Below are 14,478 nucleotides of genomic sequence, written 5' to 3'. Positions count from 1 at the left end.
TGCGCAAAAGGCGCCTCCCTCCTTCGCGGTCTTTACAACTACGACAACGAATGACCGTTTCTGAGCGTATGATGACGTAGTCTAGTGCACAACCATTACTCGTGACCGTTAGAGAGTGTGTGTGTAAACTGGGTGAAGCCGGCGCTGCTACTGTCGTAACTAAGGCAAACACGTCTCAACCGGTGGCGGATGTAGTTTTTGTTTCTTTACTTTTCCAAGGTAAGCATTAGAGCAAAGTCCAAGATAATGATCGTTATTAATGCGCTTAATTCTCAATCATATATTGGATAAAAGAATAACAGTTCATTATAGTAAGATTTATAGACATTTTAGTGAAAAGTAACTGCTTTAATCGGTGTACCAACACACATACATACAATTTTGTCTTTACTTTTTCTTCCCCCATGAATAGTGTCGGGCCCTAAGCAGTAAGAATTGTTGAAGCCCTCTGTACATGATTACCGGGGGGTACCCGGCATCCTTCTTGGATTATGTAACATTTCAACTAAAATTTTGGTGCAGCCCTGAGGGGGGGGGGGGCACTGCCCATGGACAACACTGCGTAGCGCGTATACTACCGTCGCGCGTGAAGATCCACACCTCTAATGCGCACGCTGATAGGAAGTGAAACAAATATTGCGCACCAGTGCCAGTGGGCAAGCATGTGACACGCTTGGAAACGTGCGATCACCTGCAAAGTAACGCGCAACAGCATAGCGATCACACCTACAGGGAGTGCTACTGTCATTTTAGGTACATTTTCTAATTCTTCAAATTTTTTGTTTTTCTTTTCAAAAATTCCGCAAAAAGAAATAATGTAATTAATATCTTAATCAATGTTTAAAACATAAGCCAGGATCGATTAACAGTAAAAACAAACACCCCCCAATCACGAAAGAAAACAATCTGCTAGTGGTTTGTTTTGCCAGTATTTGCCCAAAACTGCTCCCTAAAATCAATAAGATCCTTTTTCCCAATGGACGGATGATAATAAAACTGCCATTTGCAATCAATCATCTTTTTCGCTCGCCTCCATTCGCCCCACGCCCACTCCCACCCCCACCAACCAATCAACTATCAACAAAGTATTCTCGCGTGGGGCACAGCATTCCTTCGCATTTAATTCCCCATCCACCGCAACACCGTCGTGCTGTAGCCTACCCACGCCACGGAGGGAAAAAAGGGAGCCACAGGGAACCTTTTGCTTGATTTAATTATAGGATATCTCGATCGCAATCCTACACGCCCGGTTTTCGATTGCAGCGGCAAAAGCTAACGAACCTTGGGATGAGGCACGAGTGGAGTGGAGTGGAGCCGATGCATTCGAGGAAGGGAGAGAGAGAGTGCGCGCGAGCAGGGAAAGAATGAGAACGTGCGTTAGACTGACCCATTAAATGGGTTTTTATTTTTATCACACCGTTGTTGGTGTAAGTTTGTTCAGCGAACACGAAAAGGTGGAAAGAAGGTAGGGATACGCCTAAAGATTAAGTGTTTCCTATTAGGTTAAAAGGCTTCATCGCCAGATTACGCAACCAAGAAAATAGTTGTTGTAGAAGATTTTATTGGTGTTAATCAAAGCAAAAAACAATATTTAAATTTTTTTATCCAAAGGCAACTGTTTCATTCATATCAACCCGGAAAAACAACACGAGGATCACTTGTATCAAGCGAAAGTGTACCGAAGTAAATAAAAGGCCCGGTTTACATTACAAAAAAACAACGGGCGACACGCTTTAATTAGCTCGTTAATGTCATTTCTGGCTTGAATTTTGTTTCTTTTTTTAAATTGTTCTCCTCCCAGCAAAATTGCAAACAAATTTAAATTCAAAATAAAAAGCACCTTTTCTCGCACTCCGCTGTGTACTGTTTATTATTACCCCGTTGTGAGAGCCGCTCACCCGTGACCAGCTGATTAAACGTGTGTAAATATTTTGACACCCATAAATGCCACATTTAATCCGTCATAACAAGGTATAAAAATTAATGCATTAAATTATTTGCTTTCCTTTGCTAGTGGCGCTATTCGCAAGCACAAAGTTGGGTAGAAAAATGTAAGGAAGAGGGTAACATTGAAAAATGATTCAATCAGTGATTCAAAATCCCCATTGCTACTGCATTCTACGCCGAAAACGCCACCCTTAATCGGAAAGCAATAAACGTATCCGAAAAGTCCCACAGTAACAACGCACCCGGGGGCAACAGCGGTTGAGAAGCGTGACCATGACCGAAATTTTCCCCCGAACTGTGTCACGTCGCAATCACGGGATAGCACGGCAACGGTCCCCGGCGCAGATAACGGGGAGGCGGCGCTTGGTTGCTTCATCGTGACAAATTGGTGGAACACATTGCCCTTTCCCTCATTTGCCCAAATGATGTCCGATGTATAGCGACAACACCTACACAACAAGTAGGGTGCGATTCCCACCAGACTGTTCTGATAATATTGAGGGGGGGGGGGGGGGGGATTCGCGTCACAAATTCAACGAAAAACTGTAGCCGTGTACATATACTAAAACAAGCAGACCAGATTCGACCAGCGCCCGGTACAAACGTTTGACAAGGGATGGACAGAAGTATTGAGAAAGCGAGAGCTGCCGTAGTGATCGCCTCTAAATTGCACAAAAAAAAACACACACACACACAAAACATACTCCAAAAGAACAAACACGGAGCATCGCGACGGGTTGTGTTGCAACACAGCCCTACGAAATGCGCGGCCACTGTTCCCACACATCGGGTTCGGGTTGTTATCAGCGCTGCTGTATAGCATGAATCGTACCTTTGTCCGGTCGCGGTGATGACGACGCACACATCACCGTGCCTCTTGCCCGCCCCTGCAAGGGAGAGTATGTCACTGCCGGTCCAAATGCACGCCGAACGCTATCGGGGATATTGCGCAATAAGTGACAGCTGATAATGCTCGCCGAACCGGGTGAGCGTGTGACGGTTTCGCGGCGGTCAGCAGCACTCACACACACACACACACACACCCTACCTTCCCTAACCGCCTTTGTCACACTTTAGTCCGCCACTTCTACAGCGGTACAGCGATACAGAGGATGTAGAAAAACTAACACGCTGCATACACTAATCACTGGCAGTACCGCATTGGAAGTAACGAATCCCGATACACATTCGTCACCAAATGGCAATTCTTCAATGTTACGGAAGTGTGCAAAGAACCTTTTTAACAATGGTTATTTAACCATCTGAAGCCTATCGTTCATCTCAATCATCGTCCACCACATACCCAAGGACAAGATGATATGATATTTCTTTTTTGTTTTGTTTTTGTTGAATTAATCGCATAATTCTCACCGGTAACTGGTTAACTTCACTAAAGCCACCGCTCATTCGAAGCTTAAGAATTACGACGGACATCCACCTTAAGACCATTGCCATTTGTTGGCAAGAATGTCCGTCGCATGATGTTCAGGTGGAGTGACCGGGGTGTTGTCCAACCGAAAGCATTGCATTTGCGTGACATGATGAAATTGTTGCGCCACCGGAACCGGAACAAAACACAACCAACAAACTTGTGCGTGTGGCGTACCGCCCGGTGGCCAACGTTTCGCCATTCAAAAGCAACCGTACACCGATCATTCTCGGTTTCCACGCGGGAGAATAGGCATTCAGGTAGGGTTGGAGATAGAATGCGAGGTACTGAGTGCAGCCGTTCCTTCTTTTATTACACCGTAAAGCATAAAACATCCCCGCTTGAAGACATTGTTGTCGGTAGAAGCGCGTTATATCGAGAGCGGCAGCATCGTCATGTACGGTGTTGTGTGTAGTAATTGCATCGCGCTTTAATGCATTTTTTTCAGCTAAGCCTTCTTCCCCATCTCGCACACACACACAAGTCCACAAACAGCAAGCGCTGCTTGCAGAGTAAAGGGAGAAAAGAAACACGCACTCAACGGGGGTTTTCCCGGCACAGCCTTCCACAACACACTCATTCGGAGCGCTGGATAATTCCGAAGGAGATTAGAGCCGGTAATAAAATGAAATAGTTATGACACCCGACCGCACCAACAATGTCCGGTTATTCACACATACACACACATTGTTGCGGATTTTCCTTATCGCCACCACCACTTCTCGTCGCATAGCAAGTGATCGTAAACTAGCAACGAGCTAGATAGCTGCGAGCGCAGCTATTTCAGCGCAGCGGCGGCAGAAGATGAATGAAAGATTTTATTTTATCACTGCCAGCAAAATGCAAGAGCGAAAAACATTGAACCAAACATAACAATTATTACTTTGTTTCTTAGCAGATCAAAGCTCTTCTTTTCCAGTTGTTCTCGGGTGTGTGAGGTAAATTCCCGCACGTCATACCAAGCTCGAAGTCGTAAACAATCTGACATTTAAATTCGACAAGAAACCAACATTTCCTACTGATTACCACCAGGCGCCTCCATTGGGGAGAGAAACGCAGCAGTAACATATTCGCGAGCAGTTCGATACAACAGAGTTTGCTAAAAAGAGGGGAAACCAACACAAAGCGTATCGTATGTCGTACACGCATTATGAGGAATTTCCAATGAAACACGATACACACACACACACAATAAGTGATGACAGGTTTGTAAACAACAGGAACAATGATGACACGTGCCACCACCACGGAAAGGACAACGAATTTAAGAAAAACAAGAGAGGAGAGAGCGAGAGATAAAGTGTGTGGGCAAAACCGATTGCATTGAAGATGAGACAGAAAGGGCATTCAACAAACAGCTCCCACATGTGTTTTCCATTGGCAGGGCACGTCTTTGGCCCAGGTGAAGGTTGCGGTTGGAGCAGGATCCAAACGGCAACAAAGAACACACCAATGCACTCTCGGAGGGCTCGGGCTCCTTAGTGTCTTTGTTAGTGGAGTGGGAACACTCCTGTGTCTCTGCTGTGAATCCCGATGTGGCCCCTCCACTTGCCCCAAAGACCAATTGTTTCTACGCGAGACAAAACGCAGAATGTAAGCTTGCTGGTACGTCTCTCGGGACGTTAATTTTGTACAAAGAACTTGATGACAGGGAAGGACTTTTACATGACTCATGCATAAAGAAGGAGCACAACATCGATCGGCAAACGTGTATAAAGACAGTACCGAACATAAAGGACATCTAGTCTAATTCTTCCCATGACTCATAATATGGTAATTGATTTTATAACGAACGAGAGAGACAGAGAGCGAAAGAGAGGGAGGCAGTAAGAGGGAGGGACATAATATTTGTTATTAATAATGGTTTATTAACAGCAGCATGGTTTCAAGTCTAAAAATGACCCAATAAAAACAATTCCTCTACAAAATCCTTAGAGTTTTCCAACAAATTAATTGCAAAAAAAAACACGCAAACCCACGCAAATGATCCATTAAATTAGCAACCCTTATGTTACGCAAATCGTTTTATTTTTGTTCCTTTTCATTCAAGTGCAGGCACAGCGGCAGTAAAGTATGATCGAAGCATTTCACTAATTAGCTGCTCGATTTATCAAGTCGCCTAGGCGAAATGGTCTCTCGGGGGTACCGGTCATCCATTTCCAACTGGCAAGAGGGAAGTTCTGTAACATCACTCAACCACAAAAGCCCTGGAACATGACGAGACCCACAAAGCCGTACCACTTTTACTACCGATCCACTGTGGAAAGAGATTGAAGAAATCCCTGTACTCCAAATAACAACCGGTCGATAGAAACGTACGAGAGAAAAGCCAACCAACGGTAAAAGCTGCACAAAGACAAACACCCCAGTCACACGCTGGTACTGGTGTATGTGTTCGCGGTAAGGTGTTGAATTGAATTTTCCACCCAAAAACTCATCCACGCTCAAGCCGCTAAAGAACACTGCGTACGGTTGAAAAGCTTGCGTTTCATGCGTTTTAATTACCGTTCGAAGAACGAAGCGGGCGGAAAATTCGACTATAGTCCGTAGACGAGTGTTTCCCCTCGCCGTTCGTGGAAAGTTTTAGCAGATCACGGAGAAAGTTTCCCGCCTACAGCCTACGCTGTATGTGTTTGTGTGTGTATGTGTGTGTGTGTGAGCTACAGGCAGCCAGCTGGAAGTGGTAAGAGGTGGTCGCACCAAATATCAGTCCCAGACGCACTCAGTCCAGCAAATTTGGGGCTCTTTCCCTCTCTAACCCAAGCCCAGACATACGGATCTTGCTCTTACCACGCGGTAAACCAAGCAGGGTAAAGTTCGAGGAACGACGTTCAAGGTAAAAATAATTCTACCATCAACCGCCATCCACCCACCGGTAGCCTGATGTTGATAGGCATAATTTTAGAATGTAATACGAGCGCAGAGATGCGCGAGATGGTTTGAATATAGTAACGCATTTTCCTAGAAGACCGACTGTATCAACAAACCAATTAGTCTAGCGCAAACTAACATCAATCAGACATCAGCAAAATGATCACACTCGTTCGACTATCTTGCTAAAGCGGCGTCCTAAATGATGTCCGGGAGGGTTTTGCTCGTAGAACTATGTGACATCTGCTTCACATTTAGTGTATAGCGACTCTTATCAAAGAGGAGACATACTGTATTATGAAACAAGGACAAGAACTCTAATATAGCTCTGCACACTCAATGGAGCTCCGCAAACCCAATGACGCTCTGTGGGCTCAATATAGCTCCATGAGCTCGATGTAACTCTTTAAGCTCAAAGTAGCTCCGTAGACACAAATTCAACTCCATACGCTCAATATAGTTCCGCGTTTTCAATATAATTCCACTCGGTCAGAGGACCTAGAGCTCGGTACGCTCAACGTAGCTCCTTGATCTCAATGCTGCTCTAGAACATTTAATGAAGCTCCGTGAGCTCAGTTGCTATATACATGAGCTTCTTCTCAATATAAGTCCGTTGGTTCAAATTAACACCGCCCTGCTCTGTGTAGCACCCCGCACTCAATGTAGCTCAGCGCGTTCAATGTAGTTCCGCTTGCTCATTTTAACTCTTCACAAGCTCATTTGATCTCTTCTCACGCTCATTTTAACTCTTCTCACGCTCATTTTGACTCTTCTCACGCTCATTTTAACTCTTCGCACGTTCACTGAATATCCTTCTTTATGGTACTTAATTTTAAATTTAGATACTTCTTTCAGTATTGTCTATATGTAAAGCATTGTCTCAAAGAAATAGAATTGTCTCAATACAGAGCACATAGGTTACATATCTGGGCATCCTGGAGTATTCTCCGAACTCGCACCTTATAGAAAAGAGCGCTCTTCGTGTACACAACACTATTTACCCCCCAAATTTAATAAAAACCTATCAAAACAATTCGGATTACTTACGTTTCTGTTTCGCTTTGTCGGCCAACATGGTGCTGCTGTTGCTGCTGCTTGCTATAATTTCCGACTCGATCCAATGGCCGATGTGTGATTGGTGCTGCTGCTGCTGATGGGCAGGATGATGTGATTGTTGCTGTGGCTGGTAAGGTTGGTAGCCAAGCGTCGCAGCAGTGTTCGGCAGGTGGTGCTGCTGCTGCTGCTGCTGTTGTAAATGCTGTTGCAAATGCAGCGGATTCGAATGGTAATGGTGATAGAACGGTTGCTGCTGTTGCTGTTGTTGTTGTTGCAACAGCTGCTGCTGATAGTCTAGCTGATCCTGCGATTGGGCCCGGCTAACCTTCAGCGATTTGAAGCCATAAATAATATTGTCGTTGATCAGCGAGTCCAGATCGCTGCCGAACAGCAGATCGTCGATGTTGCGGTTCACGGCAAGGATGCGCTTCCCGCTCCCCCCGCTCCCGCTCGAGCCACCCTCGTCCTCGCGACTAGCGTCCCCGCCCGCCCTGCCCGTACCGATCGAACCGAACTGCGAGCTGCCCCCGACCACGTCCGGCGCAACCACCGAGCCGGCAATTCCGTTTCCGCTGCTAGCGGTGCTGCTGCAACTGGCACTACTTTCCGCACCACCACTGTTGCCACTGACAAGGCCACCGCCACCACCACCACCACCACCGTTGCTGCTGCCGGTGCTACTGCTGCTGCTGTCGCTGCCGCCCTGCACTACCACCACTCCACCACCGACCGGATCGTCCGCGGACGACGGTGCTGTCTGTTGCTGCTGGTACTGCTGCTGCTGCTGCTGTCGCCTACCACTGCCCACCACTCCCACGTACGAAGCGACCGGCAGGACGATGTCCACTCCCTCTTGCCGGCCGGTTTGATGCGCGGGGAAATGGAACCCTCGTCCACCACCGCCACCACCACCACCGCCCCCAACACTATCACCACTACTGCTGGCCGTCTTCGGTGCGAACGGTTCCTGCTGCTGCTGCTGCTGGCGCTGACCGTTCGTCGTTGTCGTTGCCGTGCTACTACGTCGCACTCCTTCTGCTTCGCCTACTCCGCCGCCACCAATCCCTTCGACGCGTTCGAATCCAGCCGCTACTTCTCCACCAACCGCACTACCACCGCGCAGCCGATCGTCGTGACTTGTGCCGGCTTCCGCAAACGTGGCCGTCGCTGCCGCTGCTACTGCTGCTGCTGCCGCACCACCACCACCACCTTCCGTCACGCCGGTACGGTACGTGCTGCCGCTTTCGGGCTGCCCACCCCGCGGAACGGTACCTGTCGTACTACGTTGCTGCTCCCGTCTCGTGCAGATGGCGAGCCGGTGGTCGTCGTTCGCGCTACCGTTCGCTTGCCGCCACCTGGCCGCTGCTTCGTGCCGCTGCCGCTGTCCAGCAACCGAAATGTCGGCTGGGCTGCCAATCAACAGGTTGCTAATGATGGGGACGCCGTCCCTCCGGTCGTCGCAGCCGTTGTTATGGTTGCTGTTATTGCTGCTGCTGCTGCTGCTACTCTTATCACCGCCACCACCGCCGACGGTCGTGGTATCGAGGGGTTGGCAACGCCGACGACGATCACCACCGACGACGACGACGACGCTTTCGCTTGCTGCGTTGAGTGTGAGCGAGGCCGATCGAGGGGTTATTATCATGCCCCCGGCAAACACACGCGCCTACGCACAGCACCGCACATACCCGACACGCGCACACTGGGTTAGGCACACGGCACACACACACACACACTACTCGGCAGATCGATCGAGGAAAACCCGCTCACACACACACACACACCCGCACAGAGCTGAGCGAACTAAAGCCGGAAAAATAGAAAATAAATCAACCGCGGGTCGCTTTGAAGGGATCTTCCCCTTTTCCCCCCTTGCTTGCACTTCCTGCTATTGCACACCTTTGCACAACACAAACAATACGCACACACACACGCACGGGCGAGCGCGCGCACGCTCACTTACACATGTGGTGCTTGAAATGGGAAAATTTTTAGCAGATGTTTGCTAATTATTATTAACTTTTTTCTTCTATTTTTCTTATTCTTCACGATCACTTTCACACTTTCTTCTATTCCGTGGTGCCCCACAGAGAGAGCGAGCGAGCCAGAGAGAGAGAGAGAGGGATAGAGCGCTTGCCAGCCCTACCTTACTCTTTCGGGTAACTTTTTTTGCTCACATTCTATCGACCTACACACACACACACACGCGCGCACACACCACGATACCGTGAGCTTCACGAGCGGTGCAAATGAAACAAAAACAAAAAACAACCTACAAAACACAGACAAAAAAAGACACAATCAATTAGCACCGAGGCAAACCGCGAGTGGAGATTAATTATTTAACACTCGCACCCTTCCTCTCAGTACAACAAACACCGCCACCACACTGTCTTAGAGTCGTTGCCTTCGCCGCACAGTTTTCCAACCCCAAACGCGACAATGTACTGCGCGGATAGCTTGTGGACGGAGCTCAACAGGCAAGCATTGTGGGAGAATGTGTTTGTGCGTGTTCGTAGGGAGGAGGGGATGCAATCCAAACAGGATGCAAAGTTTTCACCGTGCTGCGTTGAGTGGTTGGTCAGTTACACACGAATCTGTAATGCTGTAAGAAGAGAAAAGAGAGCAAGAAATGATTTTAGAAAATATGTTCTTTTTATTTGCAAAAAAAAAACTACTTTTAAATTGCAACACTTTTACACTACACTCCCCCGCCAACCACGCATGGCAACAACACAGAACACACCGACAGCCTACAATCAACTCGACACCCGCCGGGGCTTGACCTACTTCTAGCGAGAGACACGCGCCAGAGAAACACGGGAAGTTCAAGGGATAATAATTTCAACCCCTTCTACACAACAGGCACATCACCGTCGAGTGAACTTTGTTTACAGTCAGCTAGATCGCCCATCGTCACCATCACCCTTCCCCCGTCCCAGACCGTAGGGCCCCCTGTCTCCCACCACTTGGCAATCGGATTAGCAAAACGCGCGCCCAGTGCGCGGTGACGCGTCATAGCAACGGCTTGCCATTTCCCGTGCGTTGTTGTCATGGTTATTTACCTCTTCCTTTACATCGAACGAACTAATGAATGTGTGTTTGTTTGTAATAGGAAATTTTGAAATAACGAGGAGGGGTGGGAAGTGGTTCTAACAATGCATTGCAATGACCACTGGTCGCTGTGGATGCGTCATAAAAAAAAACAGCAAAACAAATCATACGATGGGCAGTACGATCGTTCGATCGTTTAGCAGCCAGCCGTCCAGTGCATGCACTTATTGCGTCGGAAGTACTTAAGGGGAAAACAACGTTCTTCGACAATCGATGCGCACACACACACGTACACACACTATACTCTGTAGAGTCATGCTAATCATATGCCATGGAAGAAAGTGCGCTCAGTACAATGGCAGGACGACCATAATACCATTCCCCGCTTTGTATTACCGAGCGATATCAGCGACTAGATGGAAAAATGGTATAATTATCAGTTGTTTCGTTTATTCAGCACCAGATACTTTTTTATAATCTTCTCTACTTGGAAAAAACAATTGTGTTTTTTTCTTCAATTGAATACATTTGTCATTCACTACTTTTTCTTCTTTTTCTTCTTTTTCTTCTTTTTCTTCTTTTTCTTCTACTTCTTCTTTTTCTTCTTTTTCTTCTTATTCTTCTTTTTCTTCTTATTCTTCTTTTTCTTCTTATTCTTCCTTTTCTTTTTTTTCTTCTTATTCATCTTTTTATTCTTTTTCTTCTTATTATTCCTTTTCTTCTTTTTCTTCTTATTCATCTGTTTCTTCTTTTTCTTCTTTTTCTTCTTATTCTTCTTATTCTTCTTTTTATTCTTCTTCTTGTTCTTCTTTTTCTTCTTCTTTTTTTTCGTCTTCTTCTGCTTTGGCTCAACAACCGTTGTCGGTCCAGGCCTGCCCTTTACGACTAATGGGATTACCTTTCAGTGACTTACAGGATTTTCCGAGTCAATTTCCAATGGCATTTTTCATTGTTTGAGAGATGTTTTTCAACAGATATCAAATGTTACACTTACATCACAGACATTTTTCAGTTCTTCCACATGATTTTCACAAGCTGGACTGAGTTTGACAGTTCTTTGAGATTTGTTAAAAATCCTGTGAAGGAATTGACACTTCATTGTGATGCAAATATACCACAGGACAGCTGTTTAAAAAAAATCATCTTGCAAGCGATGAAATACAGCGTTTTCGAAGTCACTTTCAAATGTAAACATTGTTATTCGCCGCGTGCAAGATGTTATACCACATCAATCTGACATTTCATTTCGATCAAAATAAGTTTTTAATTTCATCAGCATGATTTTGAACCCGCCACAAGCTGAATTGAGTTTGGCAGCTCTTTGTGGTGTGTTGAAAATCATGTGTAAAAAGTGAAATTTCATTTTGAAGCAAATACACACACTTTGACAGCTGTAGAAAAACATATTAGATGCGGTGAATAATGATGTGCACATTCGAAAGTGACTTGGAAAACCCTGTAATGCTGTGCACATTGGAGATAAGGCATTTACTATATTTCACCTTTATCCAAGCCTGCATAGAAAAATGGCTTCGTAGGGATACAAATCCGGTGAGTTTTAATTTAATTTAAGCGACCCCATTTATATAGAATTTTCTTGCTATAAGTGTAACGTAAATCAGCTAAAAGATAACGTTTAAAAGGCCCGTCAGAACACCGGAAGAAATGTGGAGCACCATAAGGCACATACCATTCAAACGGAGCTCGCCGCAAGCGTCGCTTGCCTACAATTGTGTGCACGCTGGTTGTCGTTCGATAAAGCCTGGTAACTGGTCCAAACGGTTAGTCATAACGGTTTCCAAATTTCCCCACCTATTATCCTATAACGGTATGGTTTACCATCGAATATAATTTCCTATTGAGCTAACCATACAACCTATACTCGCTGATACAATTGCTGCACCGGTCAATATTATCAGTCGTAAGTGATTATCGCAGCCGATAAAGAAGCTGCATTCTTGAAAATCAATATATATACACACACACACACACACACACAACCGAGAGCTGGATTTCATCGTTGTTTCTGGTGGCTGTTGGAATCCTATCTGCAGCTCACATCCTCTTCCCTTTTTGTAGCCCCTGGGCGTCCCCGCTAAACTGGTATTTCCACTGGCGTACTTTGTAGAAATAATGAACAGAAAGCACGTGCTGGACAAGAGATTGCAGATCAGTAATCGTAACAGAACGTTTAAAATCGATCATCAGGAAACCTGCCAACAATGATGGTTTCAGTGTTCCCCCAATCTTGAAGGTTCGTTTCTCACTGTAATGGTTGCGCCAATGCTATTGGCATGAAAAAAGTGCTCTCGAAAAAAATAGGAAATGTCACGACAAAATAAAGCCGTTGGTTAAAATTCAACCATACAAGAAGCAATCGTTTTGCATCCGGAACGGATCTTAACTGAGACAACAGCACCCGACGCCTTGAATGGCGTGTCCAAAAAGGACACATCATCATCATCAACGCCGGGACGCCAGTTGTACGCAAACTTCGGCCCGCAAGCCGGCGTTGTTGGTTTGCTCGCCGACACAGTTGGCGAAGGTTAATCTAGCGTAACACATTCTCAAATGACCTGTTACACGGATCATTTGGAAAGGAGCCATCGCCGCACGCTGTCGTCATCGTCGCCGGGTCTCGGGTCGGGCTGGTTCCGGTTCCGCTACCGCGAGAGGCCTACACGGCTGACGAGTGGGAGATTATGGGATGGAAGGAAGTGTGCGTGAGTCAGGACACTCTTCCAGCAGCAACAAAAAACAAGGAAGTGGTTGAAGGGTGTTGAACACCGTTGTTATTTGAACGACACAGACAGTGAAAATGAAATTCTTTCAGCCGTGCGTGCCTGAGCGATTCCAACTCAATCTCTTCCGAACCCAATATCCCCATCATTGATGCATCCCATCATCGGTGATGCATTTACCACAACAAAAAACACACACGCATTCTCTCCAAGATGCAGTTCCTGCACGCACCCTCCCACAAACCTGTCCGCCCACTCGCGCAGTCATTGCAAAACTGCAATTCCCAACGAATGCTTAGAGCGACGGTTAGTGTAATAACCCCGAAAATAAAAAGCACGCACTAGAGCGAGGGAGAAGGAGAGCGATGCGACTGTAAATGGGCACACAGCAAACGCAACAAAACGGAAAAAAGCAGGTAGTAGTGCAATCGTGCAAGTTCAACAGCAACACCACCAGGCAAACAATGGGCAAAAATAAAAAGGCAGAAACTGCATCTCGCGGTTGCTTTTGCCAGACGCTACCAGCGCTACCGGCCGAACCATAGACCATGGCAAGACATCGAAGCTGGCAGATAGTACCAACCCACCCCCATCCCCCATTTTCTTCCCTTTCAGAGCGCAGAACGAAAAGCAGCCTCCTTAGAGGTACCGTTTTCCTCCGTTCAGCCAACACTCCTTCTTCTTCCTCCGCAATTTCCGTGCAGTTTCCGTTCGACTGGCGCGGCCTACTGGTGTAAATTCCATCTCCGACTGCCTAAACTTTTTAGTTGGGCAAGGGGAGTAGGAGGAGGGGGGTGCTGGCGGAGGCAGGGATCATCCTACTTGCATGGTTTCGGCGAGCGCACACACACACACACTCACACACGCAGGGAATGCAGCTGAGAGAAAGATGAAGGCGTCTGAAAGTGTGCGCGAGAGCGAGCTAGAGCGAGAGAGACAATGGTGCAGCAGATGGAAGGGCCGCGCAGTGTGGTGGGGCCAGTGAGAGTGGGACCAGATTTTCATAAATTCCGCTCTGCACGTACCATCCTTCTCTTCCCTATGATTGCGTTGCCTTCCAACAGCTTCCACACCCCCACGAGGCGTGATGGTGAGGGAGAAGAGCCTCCATCGCCGCCCAGCATGTTCCAAGGGGTTCGGGGCGAGGAATGCAACCCCTTCACCCGTCTGTGTGTGTGTGTGTGAGTGCCGGAATTGTGTGCAACTGGAATGTGCAATCAACGGAGCAATCGCAAAAGGCGCGGCGCGAAAGCCTTTCTTTCGACAGCCGGCGAAATGGAAACTCTTCGCGATGATACGTAACAATGCGATTTTTTTTTTGTGCAATTCTATATCAACGGCACATACTGTTTTGGTTGATGCCACGACTTTACATACATT

General features: G+C 46.8%; 1 protein-coding gene across 7 annotated transcripts in view; it reads right to left on the bottom strand.

Moving 5' to 3' along the window:
- Positions 1–14,478, bottom strand: part of LOC121589207 (serine/threonine-protein kinase minibrain-like) — a 55,462-nt gene that overhangs the window by 37,108 nt on the left and 3,876 nt on the right. For 3 of the 7 annotated variants that reach the window (XM_041907931.1, XM_041907936.1, XM_041907934.1), the window contains exon 2: positions 7,295–9,575. In XM_041907931.1, the coding sequence (XP_041763865.1) occupies positions 7,295–8,948 (1,654 nt within the window). In that variant the 5' untranslated portion in view covers positions 8,949–9,575. The other 4 variants (XM_041907933.1, XM_041907932.1, XM_041907937.1 and 1 more) reach the window with 3 other exon arrangements.

The sequence above is a fragment of the Anopheles merus genome, chromosome 2R (genome assembly GCF_017562075.2).
Source record: "Anopheles merus strain MAF chromosome 2R, AmerM5.1, whole genome shotgun sequence".
Lineage (NCBI taxonomy): Eukaryota > Metazoa > Arthropoda > Insecta > Diptera > Culicidae > Anopheles > Anopheles merus.
Note: the sequence above shows the minus strand (reverse complement) of the source record. Positions and strands in the feature narration are given on the sequence as shown.